The sequence below is a fragment of the Cimex lectularius genome, unplaced genomic scaffold (assembly GCF_000648675.2).
Source record: "Cimex lectularius strain Harlan isolate CLEC.00 unplaced genomic scaffold, Clec_2.1 scaffold72, whole genome shotgun sequence".
Taxonomy (NCBI): Eukaryota; Metazoa; Arthropoda; class Insecta; order Hemiptera; family Cimicidae; genus Cimex; species Cimex lectularius.
Window position 1 is genome coordinate 546887 of NW_019392678.1, and position 24796 is coordinate 571682.

Consider the following 24796-nt stretch of genomic DNA (forward strand, 5'->3'; position numbering starts at 1 on the left):
TTTTCAGCTTTAAAAGAATGGACTTAGATTTAGGTTAGAGATTTTACTGCATAGCATGCTTCACCTTGGGAAGAAAGATAAAAAAAGAAGTTTTTTAAAATGTCAGCATTACCGATCCCATGCTCCTATGCTGTCCACAATTTGTAAGCTATACATTATAAAATTACTTAAGAAAAATTTGTCCTACTGTTGGTTAAAGGTTGAGTAATATATATTTTTTTTTAACGAGGGTTCGCAACAGCAGAGGTCACATAAATCCTCGGAGAGCCGGTGTTTTTGAAAAAATGCCCATTTGTAAGTTTGTAAGTATGTCGGGTTCGAATGCAGGGCCGCTGGATTCGAACTCGGGACCTCTACCTTACAGTGAAGAGCGCCGTGTCAACGCCTACACCGTTGCCCTGATATTATTATAAATCTATACATTTATAAATGGAGTAAAATACATCTGAAGTTTACAATTTATTACAAACTACAATGGATTAGATGTTTTTTATTAATTTTTTTAGAACTAAATTTTGTTTTCTAACCATCATGTACTGTATATATTTATATTTTTCTTTTCTTTTTGTAAAAAAAGGGAAATTATTTCATATATTTATATTTTTTATTCCTATCTTTGAACAAAAATAAAACTGTTCTATTTTACCATAGTTCGTGTACAAAAAGTATAAGCTAGTAAAAACTTGTTTATAGTGAAATATTAATTTTTAAATTATTGTATCATTTTGGGTAAAACAAACAAATTAATTAATTTTAAAACACTTCAAATTCAAAATTTATACATTCCAATAACATCATTAAATGTTTGAAAATACCATACTAACTTGTTACATACAAGTCACTTCATAAATCCATATAACGCATTGACTTTATTAAAGCATGACGAATTAAAATGACATCTAAGCTTTCAACCTATTTTATGATCATCATCAGGGTCCATATGTATTACAAATCATGAATACGTATTAATACAGATATTGTAAAAATCAATATAACTATACAGATGTTACAAAACCATCTTAATGTCTACAAATTGTCATAAAAAACGTTTAAATAAATGGTTTCAAATTCATTTGAAAATAGGACTCAATCCGAACATTGCTAAGGGGTGAAACAACTTATCCCCGAGTTTCATCTCTTTTGATCAAAAACCGCCTCTTTTTAAAATTAATAATGTCTTCCTAAATTGAATTAATTTGAAAACATTGAAACTTTGATAGCTTTTACTATATTTTTATTGCAAACTACGTAAAAAATGATGTAATATGATATAGTCACGTAGTTTAAGCAAGTAGAACGGCAAAATAAAAATATTAAAAAACGGAAAATTTCAACTAAAAAATTGTTTTTTGTAAAACCACAGCTTATTCACAAGAAGTGACGGATACCTGCCTGACATTTTGGAGCATGTCACCAAAAATGTTGGGCCAAATCCGTTACTCACACCCTGGTCGACCCCTTGTGAGTCTATCTTCAAATATATTTGAAATCTATTTTTAAAAACTTAATTATGTCATTTTGTATACTTATTTAAGATTGTTTTATTAAATCTATATAGTTATATTGAATTTTGATATAACTCTACTAATAAGTATTCATAATTTGCAATTAAGATAGCTCCCAATGATGAATTTAAAATTGGTCGAAATCTTGGCACATATTAATTAAATTTGTATTTTCATCCAGACCATACGGAGATCCAGATTATTCGAAAACACAAAGTGCTACATAATAGTTTACATTAAAAAATAATGCAGAAAGAGAAAAAAAATATTCGCCCATATTTCAAGTGATAGACTATATTAAAACATTATCCCGCTCAAAATGCATGAAAATGGAAATAAAAAATCCATCGAAATACGTCCTGTTTTTCACCCGTCACCCTGACATTTCATGAAAATGTAAAATAACACAGACAAAAAACGGGACGGCCCCTGGGAAAAGGATGACCGTATGTATTTCCGGTATTGTATATGTGCGATATGCACCGGGCGATTTGATGCCTGGAATAAAACGCTGATCCCCCCGCCAGACCTTAAAGGGTGTACAAATTGAGTCAATTTCCTGTGTCAAAAGCTGATAAAAGGGGATGGGGAAAAAATCCCCCAACGGTCCAATATCGATCACGGGGCCGAATTTATTCATAGTTGTGGAATAATGAAAAGTCTGGACCTTCATTAGCATACGACACTTTCAAACTCACAAAACCGCTCGCATATTGTATGAGTTTCGATATTTTATTTTGTTTACTTTATACGTGTATGAATACGATATTACATTTCACTTTTTTATACGCTATGGATTAGTTTTAAATTTGGTAACGATTAACGTAATTAAGCTAATAAAGTAGGTGCCAAAACTTCAGACTGTTTGTGTGACAAAAAAAAGATATATGAGAAATGCATATTAATCAACTTTCTTGGTAGCTTTAAATAAATTTAAAATTTAAAATCATTTATGTGGTTTGTTTAAAATATAATAGGGAAATACTTGATTTGTATTTAAAGATATTCGTATTTCAACATATTTGAATTTGTTTTATTCGACGAACTTGGTCATAATTTTTGTATAATTTTTAATATATACATCGAATGGCAGCCGAGATGGCCCCTGCTACGACGCTCCCCCTCCCGACTGTATAACTGACTCGTTAAAAATTCCAAAAAAAGGCGAGAAATTTATTTTTGTGTCAATTATTTCCTCACCCGGGGCTAGGCTTATTGGAAGTCGAATGGAAATACTTATGGCTTGGGAGTGACATCGGTGGCCCGTAAACCATCGGCCTGAGGTAGCCTATTGGCTCAACGTTTCAGATTTATAACTCAATTACAATGCGACTCGGTTGTAATAAATGGCAGCAGCCAGTTATTTACTACGCGGTCAGTTGTGAGACAACGTTAAGACGGCGAGAGGTAAATCACAACTGGCCAAACATGTCCCATTTCACCGGCCTGACTCTTTACGGCTAATTTTATTGCCCAATGAAACAATTTGAAGAAAAATATTTAATTTTATCACTTTTTAAATGGATATTTTAAATATCTAATAGTGATGAACTGTAGATTTATATTCCGGTCTTGAAGCATTTCAGGGTTGTTGTTTTTTTCATCGTGCCATGGGTTTTCGTGTGTTCGTCACAACCAAGGCATTAATGAAAGAATAAATAGCACAACTAATCAAATCTTAAGGGGTTTTTTTATATTATAAACCTTTTCGAATTATGTAAATTTACATTTCCGAACTATTTCCACGGCTGGAAACCATCCTTTCACTACTGTGAACGAACTGAAAAATTACTTTCTTTTCTCTCACCTAGAAAATCTAAAAATATCCATGCATATTTTGTGTAGAAAATTATATTGTTTAAGCAGTTTTATATAATTATTAATAAAAATAATAGCATAAGGACAATGGCGTTTTATTCTTAATGTAATTTTACATGAATATGCATACATTTTTAATCGGGTAATAGAAAGAAGGAAAAACCCAACGAAATAGATTTTATTTTACTAAATATAATTGTCAACAAACGCAACCAATTCATTTTAAAACAAATTTACTTTTACCATGGCCAAAACGTTTGAATTTTATTGTTAAAACGTCCTGTTGCTCTCTGGTTTTGGTACGTCCTAAGTTAAGTTGGCTTCGGTACTTTCATGTTGTTTCATGTTTTCACTTTGTGAACCAAGTTGGATGACATCAATGTTTGTTGGGTGTGGAGGTGAGAGACACAATAGCGATATCTTTGGATTGACGAAGGAAGAAATTTAATCTGATGACTTTTGATTGGATGGAAATTTTTCGAAAAGGCTAGAATGATTGGGTTTATGAATAAATATCACCTTAAAAAGTGTGGTGTTTAGTGACCGTTGGTTAATGGTTAATTTGGGATCGTGAGATGCGGTCTGTTGTGACGTAGGTTTTAGAAAAACATTTTCTTTATCGTGCCAACGTTTCGAGCTTTATTGAGATCATCTTCAGAGCCTGGATTTATAAACATTGATTAAATTTTACAAATACACAGGATGTGGAAAAAATGAATTTATACAATGCTAGAAATTTAATGTTTTTCCACATCCTACATGTATTTGTAAAATTTAAACAATGTTTATAAATCCTAGGCTCTGAAGATGATCCCAATAATGATCGAAACGTTGGCAGGATAAAAAAATGTTTTTCTAAAACCTACGTCACACCAGACCGCATCTTATGGATCTCCAAATAATCTTAAGAAAATGTTTAAAGGATTTTCAAACAAAGCAAACTGATAAAGGTAAAATTCAATTTCGCGTTTTTTCACTACGCATAAGGCGAAATGGTTGCGGGAAGGATCTATGAAATCTGATAAGGGTGGCGGTTAGGGGTAAGATTGGTGTGGGCCAGTAAGTGCCTGCTCTGACTGTGAGATCAGGAAGGCTAGTTTATGCGACCGAGGAACCCCTGTAGGGCCCTTCAGGGAACGCAACCCTTGTCTTTTTATTAGAGCCGGTATGATATGCAGTGGCCTCGGGGCGGACCTGAAATAAATTGCCACCCTTGACCGTCTTTACATTATTCATAAACAGGGCGGACCCTCGTATTCCCCTTTGGTGTGGGTAGTGACAACGCGACGAACGGCCTAACAACCATGTGGCTGAAGCTTTAAGAAAAGGCCGAACGCCGCACGAAACTATAATTTTAGCTTTGAATATTAGGCAGTCGAATAAAAAACGATGAGGTTTCTGGAGATAAGACGATTCTTGAAACACGAATTAAGCCAAAGGGGGACAAATCGAAGTAAGATATTATCTTTCTGCGTGACCATTTGTCATGATTATTTTAATTTACGCACCTTCTGTATGCGTATGTTTAGTATATTAGCCAGTAGATGCGATTTACCTTGTAACAGCAGCGTGTCTAGCCGTTAAGTTATTTACCTTACATTTAATCAAATTAATTTTTAAAAATTAAAGTTTTAAATTAAACCATGTATGAACACCTCCCAATATAAAATACATTTCTGCTGTATAAACATCCCATAATTGCAACAATAAAACAACTATAATTTTCCAAGTGTTATCATCGTTCAAACAAATTAAAAAGTAATATCCCATACCCGTTACCTCTTCTTGAAATATTTATTTTTAAATATACTAAATCCAAATTGTAAGTGTAGGATAGTCAGCTCGGCCACTCACTAACCCAATCTCTTTCTCTCTAAGCTATATTTGAAGAAAAAATTCATGAATGTTGCTAATTTTTCAAAAATACCTCTGGTAAAATTACTAAGCTAATAATAATGATAATTATTATTTAATAACAATGATAAATACTAAAATATTAATAAAAAGATAATTTTAATGATAAAATAAGTAGTAAACTAGGAAACGTTACCATAAAGTTATACGAGGATACCCCTAAAAAGTAATGAGAAAATACCATTGCATAGAAACCTAACGAGCATCAATACAAAATAATAACTACACAATACACATTTTAGAGTAATAAGATACTGTTATTAGTGTTAATAAACGATCGTTAAATAAAATTTAAAAATAAATAAGTCGGCACAATAATCTTCATTAATTTAATTTAAAAAATATAAATTCTAAGTGGAAAATAGGCAGCGAGGACTTTCTCTCTGTCTGTCTCCCTTTCTCTTTCTCTTTCTCTCTCCCTCTCTCTCTCTCTCTCTCTTACTCTGTCTCTCTCTCTCTCTCTCTCTTACTCTCTTATTCTCTTATCACTCTCTTTCTTTCTTACTGTCTTATCACACTCTCTCTTTCTTTTTCTATCTTACTCACTCATTACCTCTCTCTTTCTTTTTCCCTTTTATTCACTCACTCTCTCCCTTTCTTTTTCTTTTTCCCTTTTACTCACTCTCACTCTCTCTCTCTCTCTCTCTCTCTCTCTCTCTTTCTTTTACTCTCTTATCACACTCTCTCTTTCTTTTTCTATCTTACTCACTCATTACCTCTCTCATTCTTTTTCTTTATCCCTTTTACTCACTCTCTCTTTCTCTTTCTATTACTCTATTACTCTCTTACTCTCTCTCTCTCTCTCTCTCTCTCTCTCTCTCTCACTCTCTCTAACCTCTTTTTTTTAAATCAGGTATGTTTCTCATTTTACAAAAATACTTCTAGTTAAATTATAAAAATTATTAAGATAATAATAATGATAATTGTTCGCGCCAAAAATCGCGAATTATAATTGTTTATTTGTTTCCGAAATGCCGCTAATCTAGAATTTATCCTAACTCTGTTCCCTCCCCACAATCCTGTCCTGTTGCTGCCTAGTCCTGCTCTAGCCCTGTTCGCTTCCGTCTCGCTTCCATACAGTCCACTGTTAATTAGCCTCCAAGAGTGATTTTCTTTTAGTTTTCTTTCAGTTTTTCTCTTATTTTCAGGAAGCATTTTTTTTCTTTCGTTTTGTTAATTATCGCGTTCAAAATAACGCGAGTGTCTCCTCCCGCATCCTTAATGCGACACATCATACAGGGTTTGGACGGAGCCCCTAAGGTAATTAATAGACTAGGATTCTGTTTTATCTTTGGCCAGAGTTATTGCAGGTTCTAGCTATTAAACGGCTCTCCTCCCTGGTTGTCGAGAAAATCCAGCCACAGTTAACAAGTTAGTATTTTAATTTATTTTGTACTTTATTTTATTTTGTATTTTTATTTTATTTAACCAAATTTTATTGCGACCGACCAGCGCGTGCACAATACTTATTAAGATAACTACTAAAATGATAATAATAAGATCGTTTTAATGACAAAACAAGCAGTGAACTAGGAAAATTTACCATGTAGTTATAATATGTAAGTTATAGGTTACCGTAATGAGAAAATAACATCGCATAAAAACTAAATGAAACATGAATATAACATAATAATTCCACACTACACAATTAAGCGTAATAATACACTATTATATGTGTTAATAAACGCTCGTTAAATAAAATATAAAAATCAATAACACGTCAACTAATACCCCTACAGTCCACCAAGATTTGCTGAATTGCTTTTTTGAACAAAATTGATACGAAGGTCATGAAAATAATAGATTGAGATTACATACTATTGTACATATTATAATTACAGCGTTTTGTATATTTAGATTTAATTAAGATAGTGTGAAGAAATGGAGTAGGGAGATTAATTTTCTTTTATATCGCTATAGTGTAAAGATATATAAAAAAATCACTTACCATGTGGAACCCAGCCATGTGAGCAGGTCTCGCAGTATCTGATGTGGAGTTTTCCTGGCGTGAAACACTCACAGGAACAGCCAGGGACAGTGCATCGGATGCTCTGTAACAAATGCAACTCATGAGCTTCTCAAATCCCTCGAGAATTTCCCCTAACATCCTCCCCTAACCATTCAATCAACCTTTGGTTTTCATTGCCGGACCTTTACTACCCTTCCTCAGTCCCTTTAGGTCAAGGAATAACAATTTACGCCCTTTTTCCACAGCGTGCAACTCCTAGAAGCCGAGGACGATTTAGGTTTGTTGAAATATGATCCTCACCGCCCTGGCATTTTAATTGTCCAGTGTTCCCCATAAGAATCCATTTTTAATAGAGATAAAAATCATAAGTACTTACGGGGCCACAGAACAAAAGGGGAATCAATTACAGAAGATATTAGAAACTAATTTGTTTGCTTTGTGATGACAGAGGTCCAATGTAAGGGCAGATGTTACACACCTGGGCTTACCGACAATTATTGATGAATTAAGCTTGTGTCAAAGGCTGGCACGAATAGCCGACACGCACGTAGTCAGTAAATAATGGGCGGATTCCTTGTTAAATGTTAGCCGCCCGTCACATAAATTATTGTGGGAAAAATGACGTGATTTTGTCCCGTGCACAACCAAGAATGTAAACCCCTCGAGCGTTCATACATCACTCATACTCGTGTACGGCTGAGATTTTACCCAAACCTGATCCGTAGCCGTGAACGTGCCATTTCCGCAAGCGAGCCGCAGGAATCAGTTAACACGTTAACTTTCTTTATTATCTATCACTTTCACCAATTAAAACTCACCACACCGGTGAAACATCCATTCGAGATAAATACGTTTTCATCACAATGAATTTATTCGTGTTTTGCCTTGCATCCGGAGATTTAGAGTTAATAGAAGAAGATGAAATATGGGTTGGAAAAGAGAAGGTGATATGTCATAATTTCTCAAAAGGAGGACGAGCGAAGGGGCCCGGTATCTCGAACCAACCCCCTAACATTGACAAAGCCATATGTCAACAGAGATTACACTATCCATCATCTCTAAGGACCCGGCTAAGAGTTAATAACGGCAAACTTAGCCCCCGTTTATAAGCAAAGAGGGAGTGACCCCTGAGGAAATAAGTTAATATTGATCACTCGCATACTGCTTTATAAAATAATTGACCTAACATGCACATTCCTTGGAAAGAAAAACGCATCAATCACTACGAATGTTGTGTCATTTCGAAAAACTGATGCTAAACTGAAAAAATAATGAGGCACAAAAATGATTTGACATATCTACTGAATTACGATACAACACAGTTTTGTGTAGTAGCAAAGTGCGTTAAAATATTTTTACGCACCCCAAAAACCCCTGAAAACAAATTTGTGGAAAAATCGACAATCCATTTTTCTCAAATGGCTCACCTTCCAACAGCCTATGATTTTTTTTTTCAAAAATACTATGTAAATAACTTAAAATCGAGATCTAAAATAAAACATTTGAGAAGTTTTTAACTCCTTCATATTTCTCTCATTCTTGCATAAAAGTTAAATTGTTAACAAAGGCTGAAAAAAGAGATATTACGTTTTCTAAAAAGTTCTAACAACGTTGAGTTTAGATAAAATCCGGACCAAAACAATTCATTTTTTATTGCTATGAAAATTCGTATATATTTTTTTTAACGAGGGTTCGCAACAGCAGAGGTCATGTAAAACTTCAGGGTGCCGGTCTTTTTTTTAAAAAAAAGCCCATTTGTAAGTATGTCGGGTTCGAATGTAGGGCCGCTGGATTCGAACCCAGGGCCTTTGCCTTACAGTGATGAGCGCCTAAACCGTTGCGGCCGACGACGCCCCTAGAAAATTCGTATTAAAGGCTTTAAAGTGTGCTTAAAACGAAATTCGTTTTTTCGTCAAATGTTTTTTTTGGCTTACTTTACTGGAAACTTGTGTTTTCGTAACATTTTATTTATTAATCTAACTTAGTACAATCTTAGATATTAATTCTTAGATTTTCTTAGATCTTAGTTTAAAAAATAAACGTATCATCCATAAACACATACGCAACAATGGCAAAAAAAATTATATAATATTTTTTTAATTCTTGGCTTTTAATGGAACACCAAACGACGAGAAAAATACTGCATGTTCCAGTTAAAAATATCTATAAATTTGTTGCTATACAAACTCATATTTTAGAATTTTAATAAGTGCTTAAAACGTATCTGAATTGAGTTTTCCTATTTTACTGGAATCGTCTTTTTATTTCTCTATATCTAATCTCCCTTTATACAAAACTGCGTATTATTTTTTTTACTAGGTACGTCATACCAATAAATAAGTACCTCGAAATACGTACTCAATAACAGCAGAAAATCTAATTTAACACAAAAAAGGAAATTACTTCAAGTATTTTCCTTTTCGCCTTCTAGGGCACATTGGTAAGAAATATCGGACACAAATCAAATAGTGTTCGACATAGTACTAAAAAAGTGTTCATTGTAATCGATGAGCTCACCTTCGTAAATATATTAATGTATAATTAATAAATTGATTAAAGCGTGGTCCATGAGTTAGGTTTCACTCCCTTACGCTGTAATTGTTTTGCCATCAGTAATTGACACTTTTCTGAAGATTTTGGATCTGGGAAAACTTTGTGAAGAAAAATAGATGCTGTTGTTGTTTGATAGAGGAGTTGAAAAGAAAGAAAGAAGGGTCTCTATTAATATCTGTCTCTGTGGAAATATGGGAAGTGGGAGCGTACGGAGGACGCGCTATCTCCGCCAATTGCCCGAGCGACGATAAGCCCCGGCGAATAAATCATTTCACCCCCTTGTCTAATGGCCAGGCCGACGTCTACCCGCTAAACGACGCCTCAAGAGACTCATTTTAATATGTCACAAAGAAGGGAGCCCTCTTATTATTTCAACAGAGACGGAGGAAAATAATAAGAAGCGGAGAAATAATAAAAACGCGATAATTCCAGAAACGGCCTGACATTTCCAACGCCTCACCCCAGGCGACTGAGTTATACCTTGGTGGGTTTGACATTTGGAAACGCCGTTTCCCACCGTCTGTTCGAGTTTTCAATTACACGAAATAGACTTTTTCCACGCGACTGTCATTCGGTTCACCCCAGTGTCAACGATAACAACCCTCAAAACACACTCCCTGGGGATTTATCGACAGTTCTCTCTGCACAAACAAAAACCTATCCATACGTTTCATAAATTATGCACAAAATATTATCCTTTGAAACATATGAATACAAGCTATAAAGTAAGGAAAAAATTAAGAAAACTGCGTAATTAACAAATTCAAGAAAACAAATTACACAACAGAACACAGAGAAATGCCAAAACTTGTCTAACAGTCCAAACTTATCTATAACGACCCAATTTACGGTTCATCACGCCACATACAACATGCAGAAATCTTAAAAATCTGTTCATATCGAGAGAACTCGACAGTCCACGAGTAATTTTACCATATAATTTCCATCTGTCATATTTTTATTGACACGCAACTCAGAGGGGAAAAACTTCATCTGGACAAAATTTATAAATACAGTCTTTATAACCAAATGAGTTATTTAAAATTTTAATAAAGCCAACCTTCAGGCAAATGAGTACGAATCTTAATTGACACGCAACACATTGAAAATCATGATTTTTTAAATAATGTAAATTTGGATTGATATTTCAAGTTTTAATTAAGTAGCTTTTGCGAGTATTTGTTGCAAAAAATACAGAGCTGGGTGCATCAAAGTTGGGTCCAATGAGATGAGAGGCTTTTTCAGAAAATTAATGTTTACATGATGAAGTTAAGTCAGTAAATCCTTAATATTGCGACGTTATCTATATTTCTAGGACAACTTTATCATGTAAATAGATAATTTCCATGTATTAAAAACAAAGCCTAGCTGATTTACAAGCAATACACCATGTCCATAACTAAAACCAAAATTCGATGCGGTCCGGTCGTCATTTTTTGAGAAAATTATGTGAAAAGGTTGAGATGGGAAGTTGGTGTCCGAGTGAATCGAAGTCACGATAGCCTGCCAACTGGCAGGGCAGCGGCCTATTTAGCCGAAGGTCGTGGGTTCGAATCCCGCTCGAGACACTAATTTTTCATCACAACCAAGGCCTTAGATAAAAAGAATAATCAATTGAAATTATTATTTATTATTGTCGATAATTTTCTTGGTTCAACAAGATTTATTTCTAAAATATTTTTTTTTTAAAGTTCAAATTAACCATTCTATTGTTAGTCTTATAAGGAGCCGTCGGTCCTCGATTAAACAACTCTAAGATCTAAAAAAGAACAGGGGCAAAGAAATATAAAAAAAATATCTAGGTAAAGGAAAAATATAAAAATACAATGTCGCCTTTGAAAATCAAATGAAAAAAATTATATTTACAATAAAATGCCGATAACAAAGAAAATAAAAAAATGTCTTTTCTCAAATAAAATTTTCCTCCTTTAAAAGAATTGTTTCATAGAAAACTTCAGAAATAATGTAGCATTTGTTTTGTACTAGAGTTTGCCATAATCGGGAATAATTATCTAGACTCACTAGTATTCGTGGTCCGCTTGACCAATTAATACCTTTCAATTAATTAAGGTTTTTTTTGAGTTGAGATAAAAAGTCAGAATCACGTGCGGGATTCGAACCCACTTCCTTCGGCTAGATATGCCGCTGCTCTACCACTTGACCTATTGTGAGTGACTTCGATCTTCCCGGACAGTAACTTCCCATCTCAACCCCACCTTTCAAATTTTCCCTTTTTTTTGCCATTTTTCAAATCGTGTAACCTATTGAATTCTCGGCGACAACATTTGAAAAATAGCAAAAAGGAGGGAAAATTCGAAAAGTGGGGTTGAGTTGGGAAGTTGGTGTCCGAGAGGATCGAAGTCACTATAGCTCAAGTGGTAGAGCAGCGGCGTATCTAGCCGAAGGTCGTGGGTTCGAAACCCGCTCGTGACACTAACTTTTTCATTTCAATCAATAGCTTACATAAAAATTGATTAATTTAAAAAAGTTCTTTGGTCAATTAGACCACGAAAAAGAATGGATTATATGAAAGGATTGATTATTAATGAAAAATTAATTTATGAATATCCAAAATGATTAACCAATTATTCAGAAAAATTCGAATTTCTAAAAGATAATAGTGACAAAAAAACCTATGTTCTACTCTAACTAATTATGAAATTACCGTCAATTTGAAAAATAAGTGTATATCAATTTTTCATCCTTTGCTTGTTTTAATATAATTACAACTACAGCAGCTATATCTGTATGAGATTGGGTCAGTTCGTGGGCAAAAGAAATGACGAGGCCTTTGGGGATAGCGTAACGTAGTAGTTAGTAACGTAGTAAGGTTGACAATTTTTCTGATTAGGATTGGATGCTCTGGATGGATGATTGCCGAAAACCCACTGTTCTTCTCAATGTGATCAAAGTAGAAACAGTTGAGTTTTGATTGTCAAAACATTTTACACGTCTGAAAATTTTAGATGTGTCCTCGTTTTCTGTTAAGTTGTGTCTTATGTGAGTCTTCTGTGGGCATTCGACGTCAGTCGGTCTCGGTATGGACACAATCTGACTTGAGTGATCGGTAGCTTCTACTATTGATGTCCAATGAAGGGCAACACTGTTTTTTCCCAATGTAAATGTACACTGCGTATTTCTTTTCTCATTCTGTCCTGTCTTCCACTTTATGCACTTTTCATAAATTCAAGTGTTCTTGAATGTTGGAAGCTTCGAGCGTCACCAGCACAGCTGGCAAAGATGGTGTTCCTAGTCAACAGTATACATATTGTAAAAGATGTGTGCTACTACACAAGCGTATAAAGGTGGAAATAAAATTGAACATCAAATTATTCAATAATTAGTCTTAATTAACGCTGCTTAAATCACCTACAAGTTGCGACAATGATGGAATTCCAAAAGGAGCATAGCAGAGGATATTTTTTTAATAATTTGGATTACTGAACAAAAAGAATATATTTAAGGTGGTTTCAAATGTCATTCCGATATACTAGATGATATTTTCGATAAATAAACATTAAAACTTTGTATATATATATNTATATCGATATAAATGTGTATATATATATATACATTTATAAAAATTAAATAAGATTACGATCCATTAAAAGTAATGGCTGATTTAGTTGTAATCCTATAAAAACAAGCGAAGGATGAAAAATTGATATACACTTATTTTTCCATGGTAAAAAAAATATACCAATATTAAATGATATTTTGGGACAACCGAACTTTATCAAAAAGATTAAGTAAGATTTCAATAAAACTTTATAGGCTCGAAAAGCTACAACATGAAATTACATCAAAATCGATAAGAATTAATTATTGACATAAATTGTCTGAAGTGTAGCAGGAAATTATTAATAAAACAGGTATAATCTATTTTTCGTAAATAAATTAAAAGTAGAAAATTGAATCGATTTTTTTATCGACGTGATTTGGTTTAGTTTTGCTAGAGTAAATAACCTTACTTTTAACACAGGTTTAACATATTATGAAACAGATTTATCGAATGAGTAGTTTATCTTATGTTGTTGTTTTTTTAATTGGATTTAATATAAACAAATTGCTCTGCTTCCATTATGTTTATTATTCGCAACTTTAATTAGTAGGTAACAAGTTTAAAAATCGGATTTTTGACAGTCGCCCAAACGTTTTATTCCCACGTACACAAGGCCGAATGTGTAATTTGAGTAAATCCACCGTCCTTGGGACTTCTCAGATACGCAACTCCAATATGAAAACCGTCACGAAGAACTCGTTCCAAGGAATTAGTGAGAGATCAAATAATAGTAACTGCGATCGCGGAAAAAAAAACTGACCCAGAGGTGAAAGCTGATGGTAAATTTAGTAATTATCGCAGCTTCACAATCTGTTGTACATGTTAACCTAGAATTTCGCATGTCTGAGAGGGGGAAAACGTGAATTCCTTAAAAGAATTATTGCGATTTCTATAAATGACTCGATGTTAAAGCTGCAGATCGCTCAATGAACAATTAATACGAACAACAATAAAAAAAAAACCTCTTGGTTATTGTCAAAAGAAACAGTCAAATCTGAACTATTTGCATCTTCATTGCTTTCATAAGTTCTCTTTTCTTGATGAAGCCAAAAACACTTGTCATAGTATACTCAGATATGACCAATTATCTGTTCTAACCAACTAATATTTGAAGATGAATTTTCCCTTTACCGTAAAGGATCAGAAAAGTACTTCATCCGTCGGAATTTAGCAATTACCAAAAAATAAACTTACTTTATTTATTTATTTTAATTTTTATATGACGTCCGTTTTCGTGGCTTTACCTGTCTTTTTTGGTGATGATTCGTGATCTTTGAACATTAATTTTCACTGTAACACTAAGTTTAAGAAATGACCAGAATTCTTGTATTTTGGTAATAATAACCTTATTTTTTAACTGCTTTATTTTTACTAATTAAGTCTATTTTTGAAATCATCGCTAAAAAGTGCAAGTTGTTCTATTCTTTAATTGTATCCTTTTCGCAGTACCTCTTTTTTTTAATAAATACGAAAATACAGGTATTGGTCAGATGAGACCTATCCTAAACTTTCTAAATAATTTTCTTTGTACCACTAAAGTGGACAATTATACTTGGTCCGTTGGAATTTATCTATAATTTATAACTAATAACCTTATCTTTTTAAAATTACTATATTGTCTCTTCTTTTTATATGAACGGTGAATAGTCGGACTTGTAATATTCTTCAGTTTCAATGGTTTCGATGAACTTTTTTTTTTCAACAAACATAAAAGCTCTTGCTATAATGTCACACAGATTTGATCAATCCTAATCATTGAAGATTTTCTCTGAACCGCTGAGGGTTAAGAGATATCCTAAATCTGTCAGAATTCGGCAATAGTTTATAACTAACCACTCCACTTTTTTTTTTGTTCAAATTGCTGTATCGTCGTCTATTTTTTATATAAACGGTAAATAGTTCGACTTGCACTATTCTTCAGTATCGAAGTATGTTTATTTTTTTAATAAACAACATATACAATAATAAACAACAAGATAAAGGATCAGTCAGATAAGACCAATCGTAATATTTGGAGATGAAATTTCTTAGTACTATCCACGATAATGTCTTGGATCAGTTGGAGTTCAATAATATATATTGTTATGTTATAAGAACATCTAGTTTTTTAAAATTTATATAAACAGAAAATAGACTTGCACCATTCGGCAGCTTTGTTGGCTGAAGGTGCTCTTTTCTGTTAATAAGCAAAAACACATGCCTTAGTGTCAAATAAGACCAACCCTGGGCAATCTGGCACGAAAGGTCATAAATATCTTGGATCTGTTGAAATTTAGGGATAGCCCATAGTTAACATTTTTATTATTTTTATCAATAGTTTATATTTTTGCCATTTCATTGATATGTAGGTCTTTTCAGTGGTGAGTACAACCAAAAATGACTACAATTGGAGTTTTTCAATATCTCAGCGAACAATTTCCACTCGTGAAATTTATCTTGACGACCTTATTCCATAAGATATATACACACACGTGTGCCTAATAAAAATAAATAAATATATCAAAAAGGCCGACATAGGAGGCGACTGGAATTGGAAGTGGGAGTCGATACAGAAGTAGAGGTACGACATTATGTAGGTACAGATGGAACCGGCGTACCCACGCGATAATTACCTATAGGCCCATGGCGAACCCTTTCTTAATATGTAAATCATTCTTCCTACACGTAGGTAGCATGCCTTCAGGAGCAGGACACGATTCACAACGGCTACCATCCCATAGTCTTAAAACGCTTTGTGGAGAATAAAAAAAACTGTTCTTATCAAACCGTGTCTGTTTGGATGATAATTATAGATTTTTGAATTTTTTTCTTTTGTATTAAATGCAAGTTACGATGCGTTTTTTATAACATGAAGTTTGTCCTGTTATCTATGATGGGAAGACAAACTGTCGACATTCTATGGTTGAAAAATATTGTTTATTTTCAAAATTAACGAGAAATTGGAATAAATTAACACAAGAGGCCGTGTCTGGGTGGAGTCAATGTCTCAGACGACAACATTAGCATCAAAGATCATTAACGCATTGTCTTCTACTTGAGACACCAGATCCCCTGCAATAATGGAAGAAGTCATTTAGGTATCGACAGGGGGTCAGGCTATTCATCAACGGGCCGATCATAATTAAAAAGGGAGTCGGCTGGAAAAAAGGAAAGGGGAGAAAAAAAACTGTTGAGAAAACGAGTGTTGAACTAGTTTGAAAAGGTGTTGGGGAGGAATCTGCAAGTCAAGGCTGCGAGGCAGGTGAGGACTTGGAAAGAATGACTTGTAAAACGGAAAGTAACCGTGTAACAGTCGGCTGGACGTCCATTTTATGTCGTTCGTCATTTTTTCACCGAAGGGACAATAATTTGAGCCGTATTTCAACAGGATTTCTTTTTTTAAAAACAAACAAAAAACAGTCAATACAGGTGTGATAATTCGATCCACACAGGTCATTACTTTAAGATCTGAATAGGTTTTGGAGAATATCATCCGAACAGTTTTCTGTGTATATTAGCGGATTTGACTAGTCAAATTCTTCATGATGGAAACCATCAGCACAATGAGCTACCATAATGGTTTTGATATCCATCATCTAAAGAACCAAACGGTATTATGGTTTGTGATGTATATTAAACCTCCCCATCCCTCTCACAATGAACTACCACCCTATCTCCTTCTGCTCCACTGTTAAAAACCTCGATATTACCTTCGACAAAAACCTTTCCTGGAAACCACACAATTTCTCGACGCCGTATTGGATCTCTCAGGCTCTTTTTACCTATCACCACTCGTAAACTCCTTTTCTCCTTTCTCATATTTCCTGTCGACTACAGCTGTGTCGCTTATGGTGGACTTTCGGAGGAAAAAAGAACGTCTGGAAAGATTGATGAATTGTGTCAGATTTATTTTCGGCATCCCCCGAATGTCAAGAGTCTCATACCTGTATTCAGATCTATCCTGGTGTTATCCCTCCTTCCGTAGAAAGTATTTCTTAGGCTAATTCCTTTTCCAATCCATAAACCTTCGTCGACCTCACTATATCTTCAAGCTACTTCAGTTCAAATCCTCGATCCACTCCCTTAACACCCGCTCGTTTCCCAATGACCTATATCTTCCTCGTCCTACCTTCACATTTGGGAGGTCCTTCCTAGCTTGAGCCACATATCTCTGGAATTCTCTTCCTTTGTCAATCCGCAAAGCTGTCTCCCTTACCTCTTTTAAATCTCTCCTGTACCAACACCTCATTTCTTTCCAAACTGAGACAGTATAGTTAACAATATTATTAGGGGCTTTTGGTACATTTTAAAACTTGTTACCTTCCTTTTCTCAACTTTTAAGGTTACAATTTCTGATTATGCTCGCCAGAGACAGAGAATTTTTTATTATTACTACTTTTCCCTAAATCCTTTTTTTTTCTACGAGGGTTCGCAACAGCAGAGGTCATATAAACCCTCTGGGTGCCAGTGTTTTTGAAAAAAAGCCCATTTGTAAGTATGTCGGGTGCGAATGAAGGGTCACTGGATTCGAACTCGGGACCTTTGCCTTACAGTGATGAGCGCCGTGACAACGCCTAAACCCTTGCAGCCACCGACCCCTCCTAAATCCTTATTATTGATACTAATTTTAGATTTAATTATTATTATATGTACTTTAATTCAACTGTCAAATCTTCATTAATTCAAGTGGCAGATTGTAAAAAAATTGTGACGTTTTTGTTATTCTTAGGGGACAATATCCCAGTTTTTATCAATAGTTTTTATAATTTTCAACGTGAAAGAAGTATGCAATGAAAGATATATCGACACTGAACAACTTGTCATAAAATTGCTAAGATAGAAGCTTAAAGTCAACTTGATAGAAGGAGAATTAGATTTCGTCAGCGTTTCTGACAGGCTAAAGAGGGACAAATAAGGCCAATACTGATCGGATTAACGACAGGAAAAAGATAATCATACTAAAAAATAAAAAGAACCTAAAAGGTAGCGAAATCACCATTGCAGAGATATGGAATTGAGTAAGAGAGAGAAAATTAGGGAGCAAATGCCAGAAATGAAGAAGGCCAGAGAGGAGGGAAAAATGGCTTTTTCATCTCAGATCGGCTAGTAATAAAAGAAAGCCCGAAAAGGAAAAGAGAAATAACGAACTCACCAACCCCAACGAAGCAAAATGTAACAAAGAAAAAAGATATGAAATAAGTAGGCCTAAAAAATGAGAATCACAATTCAATTAAGGCCTATCTACGTGAACAAACAGTAGATAAACTAACTTAGCAACGAATTGACAACATAGCTTTTAAGGAAAGACCCGGAACTGAAAAATGGAAGCAAAACGCAAACAATTAAAAATTGTAAGGATAGAATAGTTTCCCAGAACGACTGGCCATCGAGGGAAACTGAGACCACATCCTCCCACTCCCAAACTCAAATAAAACAACAAAAACAATTTAAAAATTGGAACATTAAATGTAAGATCGTTAAGAAATGAAGATAAACTGATAGAGTTAGAAAATGCAATGAATGAAAAAGGCATAGATATCCTCGAAATATGCGAGGTACGGCTAGGAGATGTAAAAATTTTAAAACTCAAATCAGGTTACCATGGCGAATACTCACAAGAGATAAGACAGCTTGGAGGGAAAAGGGAGAGGTCTTCGCTCTAAATAGGGCCGGTTTATAAATGCCTATGACATGGAAGAAGAAGAGGCAGAAGAGGAAGAAAGAGAAGGAAAAAAAGATGAAGAAGAAAAAGCTAAAAAAAAAAAATTTGTTTCAATTATGTACATATTATAAACCAATAAAAAGGCTTATTTATTTAAAGTAGTTTATAAAAGACTTTGGTGCGTATTACAAAAATGTACTAACAAAAAAAATGTGCTAATAGAATTTCCTTGGTGTAGATATTATTAAAATTAACTTGCTAAATGGTTTCTGGCAGAAATCGTGCTACCAAAAAAATAGTACATACATTTTCGGTATAAATAATATAAGTATAATGCTACAAGAATAATTTTGATGAAGTGGTTTTAGTTTATATTACCGGTTTAACCAGCATACTTTTTGGTATGTATCATCACCGAATTGTTTTTGTACCTGATAATTTTCAACATGACTGCAAATTGATTTAAATGGATTTTCAGGTTAGCTGGAGCCGGAAGGAGATCTTGAAAAATCAACTTGTAAAATTATAACTGTTGAACAACAAAAGTGAAAATTCTTGACGTTAAGATGTAATTTATTGACGAAACTGATATGTAATAATTAGTTTTCTTGATATAAAATCATTTCCTCCTGTTTCTTCGCGATTAGAGGAATGCAAATGCCGTATTTTTATATAAATTGTATATCATATAATATATAAATTATTTTACAACCAGGATTACTAGAGAAATTGACCATTACGGAGAATTCGTAATTAAATAGACCATGGCCTAGCAGATTTGTATCTTTTCCTTAAATGGAATTATAATTTAATGTCAAAAGACCTTTTCGAAAGAAAGTTAATTGAACCGTTTTTCGGCCTAGTGAACAGTGTGCATCTGGTCGTTAGTCGGGCATAAAATATCAACGAGAGGCTAATTCGAAACTCGATGACTGGACATTAAGTCTCGAATGAGTATACGTCGTCAGCCTTGGTTTAAAAAAAAAAAGACGCCAAGACAAATTTGCAATTGAAAGAGAGTCGACGAATTAGTAGAAACGCTGGGGAAAATTGGACGGAAAAAATATCATCCTCGATTTTACGATTTTCTAATTACTGTTTTCCATGCAGATGTTTTAACGAGACTCGAAACGGACCTCGTCGCCAATAAACGATATCGCATGCCGCTGCGACCCCAAGAACGTGACGACCAGTCCGAAAGACACGGACATTTTGCTCCTTTTTTTCTCGTATTCACAGATGTGCGGACCGCAAGGTCTAAATCGTGATGTGACATCATCACATCGGCGTCCTTACGACTCACTCTTACTTGGCTATGGGTGCTCTTGACATAAAAAGACGAATCACCCACATGGGATTGCATACAGCGAAAGACCAACACCAATTAAATTCACAACTAGGGTTTAAAAAAAAGATCCTTCAATATTTACCACGATCCACAATCACTGTCTAAAAACTGTAAAAAACTGAAAGAGTACGCTGAAGACAAACCTTATTGTTAAAACGTTAAATCATAATGTGGCATCAATAGTGCTAATAAGATGATATTTCTCGTATAGTTTTAAAAGTAGGATGCTAAATATATCTTAAATCATTTTAGATTTAGTTCTAGTTGATGTACAATTATGACCATCGTATATAGAAATGTTTAACTAAGCTGTAACCGCTTAGTAACTCTTAATCCGATTAGAGCAGCGTCGAATTTGCCCGTCTTGTAAACAAAATCTATGGCAACCGTCAAAAGACTCGTCTGTTACCGAGGCAACCTGCACTGTCGACCGGCTATTACATTTAAATTGCCTCGACAATGCTGTTTTTTGTTTTTAACACGTAGGAGGACAGTTGTATCATATAATTCAGTTAATAACGAGAGATACCTGGCGAAGGCTTAAGACTCGAGTGGGTATCACGTCAAGTGGGCTATGTCACACCGTGTGACAAAGGACATCCTAACAAAACAAGGACGAAGGCTCGAAGACGAAGAAAAAAACAACTACCACCGAGACACCGATGCACTGACGCACGCTATGTTGTGGTTTTTTTCCCCTTGAATTAAAAATAGCAACTTACTTCAAGGAAGTCTTATGGGATGCTTAATGCAAGTCTAGCGTGTAATTGTTGATCGCTAAGCTCATGCAAGTGAATTCCTGGCAAAAGATATCAAATCCTGAGATCTTCACTTCAAGAATAACTGGCTCTTCGCTGGCTTTTGCAATTTGTGTTTGTAAGAAAGTGATACATTATGATCAAAGTCACGGATACAGATAAACACTTGTCTGCAACTGTATACATAATAACCGTAAAACATTAGTGTGATCGATGTACATATTTTGTGTGTATGTGTGTGTGTGTGTGTGTGTGAGAGAGAGAGAGAGAGAGAGAGAGAGAGAGAGAGAGAAAGAGAAAGCAGAGAAAGAGAAAGAAAGAAAGAAAGAAAGAAAAAAAAAGAGAGAGAGAGAAAGAGGGAGGCGTAATAGTATCTGAATGTTAGCGAAAGCGAATTGCGTGAGTTGCGTGCGCGTAGGTGGATCTTCTGATTTGCTATTATTATTATAATTATTATCAACCCACATTTCCGTTTAACCATTATGGAGATAATAATAACCTTTTTGATCGTTACGCTCCTCACTTCGGCTCACCACCTTTCTGAACACTTTATATCGACTCATCTCAGATAGACAAGCAAAACGAAGTACATATGAATATACGAAGTACATAGGAAGAATAAACTATTGAGTGAGTGAGAGAAAGAAAGAGAGAGAGAGAAACAGAAAGAGAGAGAGAAACAGAAAGAGAGAGAGAGAGAGAAAGAGAGAGAGAGAGAGAGAGAGAGACAGAAAGACAGACAGAAAAAAAGAGAATTTTTGCAGATTCGAGGTAATATGCTTAAGGTGTAATCTTCTAACCTATGTTTTTTGTGCTGAAGTTAAAAGGTAAAGAGATAATCCGTATTTACTTATAGGTAGACAAAGAGAGGGTAGTGATAATCATTTGGCAAGAGAGGAAATCAAATAACTGTCAAACTGAGATAACAGCAAAGTTAAACGTTGCCTAGCATACTCTCTCAAAAGTCCATGTAGAAAGGACCAGAATTGAAGAAAATGTCGGTAGACGAATAGCAAGACTGTTGAGAAAACTACGTTTTCGAAAATAACAAGAGACTCGACTGTTTCCCCATTAATTTACATATGAACAAAGGTGGGAATCACAGGAGTTAAGAGATTAAGTAGGGCCGAATTGGAGTCTCCCGAAGGTTTGAAGGAAGATTGGAAAAAAGAAAGAGTGAAAATGATTTAGCCCTTGAAGCCTCACAATGGAGGCGCCAATGAGAATGAGTTTTTGACTTGTCAAGAGAAGAGGGCCACACAAGTAATATTGTCGGGTATTACTCCGGTTGTATGGAGTCTGTTTGTCTACCACTTGATATGTCAAGTGTTAGTCGACCACTTAGCATTGTCTACCGGCCACCATTCATTTCGACCCCATTCCACCCTGGTGTAAAAACCGACGAAATGGCGAAGCGGGACGGGCAAATCGATGATAAGGAAATGGTTACAGTTTCTACAATTAAAACTTGTGCTATTTGCGGAACAGTCGTCGACGGTGGACCGTCAGTGCGCGTGTAGACGCGACGACGAATTTGAATATCCCCTTGGGTCGAAACAGACGATATGCTATGCCCAGAGACTGCATGTCTAAATTAATATCCGAAGACAGCGTAATCGGACAACAAACACGGGGACGCGAGGATTGAATACATAATGAGTGAATATGATTTGAATTAATTATACGAGAGTTCGGACCGGTCTTTTTGCCTTCACGAGATTAAGTGTGTGAAAATTTGCAAAATAGGACTGATATCAACTTTATAGTGGACTCTTGGATTTTCGACAGAATCCACGCCCATTTGGGTTACGCAACGGTTTTATTTGATGACTTTTATAATTTATTGAGGCATTAAATGACGCAAAATTGTGAACTATTAATGAAACAATAAATACACTCTTTCGCGTCGAAACTCAGAAATCGCCAAAAATAAATCTTCAAACCTTACACAATGATCTTAAATACTTTAATTTTTAGTTTGGTCGGACTCGTTCTGTTAAATGATGCAAGGATAGGACGACCAAAATAATCCTCAATGCCCATAATAATGGCTCATTTTCTCAATCTCACAATTTAAATATTTTATGTCAAAATTATTTTCTTTAATTTAACCGACTAATTTATTTAGACAAGTGATTACTATTAACTAGTTTTTCATGTCTGGTTGTTTCTAATGTATAATAAATAGTAATTATTTTGTAATAAATAATATAATCTCATTGACTGCATTTGTACTGTTTATTAATTTTAATGCTCTTTCGATTTTGTTTTTATTGACTTAACATATAAATCTGGAAATAAATACACAGAAAGTGGAGTTAAAAGAAACAAAGCAATTAATACTAAACCAATTGGTTTGTTTAAGGGTTGTAACGCAAAATATACAAACTATTCCAATTGTAAACATGCAAATATATATAAAAATCTGAACCTACAAACAAGCTAAACTAAACAAGTACAGAGTACAAATAACAAAAGTCAAAGCAACCAGGGAGCAAACCAAACTATTAATTTACAAAAATACTCAAGATGGTTAAAGAAAACTTAAATCCGAGTGGTTTTGGGTTTTCAATTTAAATGCATTTCTATTAGCATTGGAAAAGCTTACCAATACCACAAAACTACTGTTTTAATTTACCACTAACATCTTCAGTGTGTAGTTGATATGTTGGCTTGTTTGCTGACTTAAAGTATACTTTAAATATTTATTAAAATAGAGCCCTATCTAAATGTTTATTTATTAAATTATAAAAAAATTGATACACCACTTCGCAAATATTAAAGCATGAAAGTGTTTTTGGACGTGCCAATCGCCTATTAACCTATCAAAAAAATGAGCATGTTATTTTGTTATATAAAGGAATTTACCATATTATCTAAAATGCTTATGTTCTAGACTATATACAAATAAATTAAATTATCAAAGAACACAAACTGTAAGCGTGATAATCTGTGAGTATAGAACAAATTACTTTACTAAATTACCCAAACGCGGTAACTGTTAAATTCTACAAAGTCGATTTATTTAACATTAAGGTTAAGTAGAAACATTTAAATATTAAAAACAAATAAAATTTCCCATCTACGTAACTATCAAAATCAAATTGCATTAAGAGTTTAATATTACTGGGTACAAACGAAAAATAACGAAAATTTAAAAATTTACTGAAATATAAAATTCGTATAAGTCAAAATTCAAATCAATTCATCTGTCTTAAATTATTGTTTCAAGTTATTAAGGGAAACAATCTGAGATTTGTTTAAGCGATATCTGTAGATAAATCGAATAAGTGTCAGCTAATTTAAATGGTTTTTATTTCGTTTATATAAATACATTACGATTATATTAAAAAAAAAAGATATTTTTATATCTTATTTCTTCTTTATATAATCAGGTGTTGTTGTAAATGTCGTGATCCTATCAACTAAGCTTTCTGACCTTGAGAATTTAAATATAATGCTTTCCTTTTGTTCATGAAAGTAAAAAAAATGATAATAACTTTTATTTTTGTGACAGGATTAGTTAATGTTCAGAACTGTTGTTTTTTACTTTCTTTCTCCAGTTGGCAAAGAGTTGAATGCCAAGGGGAAGGCGTCTAGCCGGTTCGCAGATGTGCAGGGCGTGGCATCGGGTTGACATTTCCCGAACTTTGACGAAATTGTCACGCCGGTATAGAGAGAAGTGGCCAACCTTGAGCCCACTCCGTATGTAAATCCGTTAGGGAAAG

General features: G+C 34.3%; 1 protein-coding gene across 3 annotated transcripts in view; it reads right to left on the minus strand.

The window, feature by feature from the left end:
* Window positions 1–24796, minus strand: part of LOC106667049 (zinc finger protein basonuclin-2) — a 284164-nt gene that overhangs the window by 135847 nt on the left and 123521 nt on the right. For all 3 annotated transcript variants that reach the window (XM_014394675.2, XM_014394673.2, XM_014394674.2), the window contains one exon: window positions 7186–7288. In XM_014394675.2, coding sequence (XP_014250161.1) covers window positions 7186–7288 — 103 coding nt within the window. The remainder of the gene's footprint in view (window positions 1–7185; window positions 7289–24796) is intronic.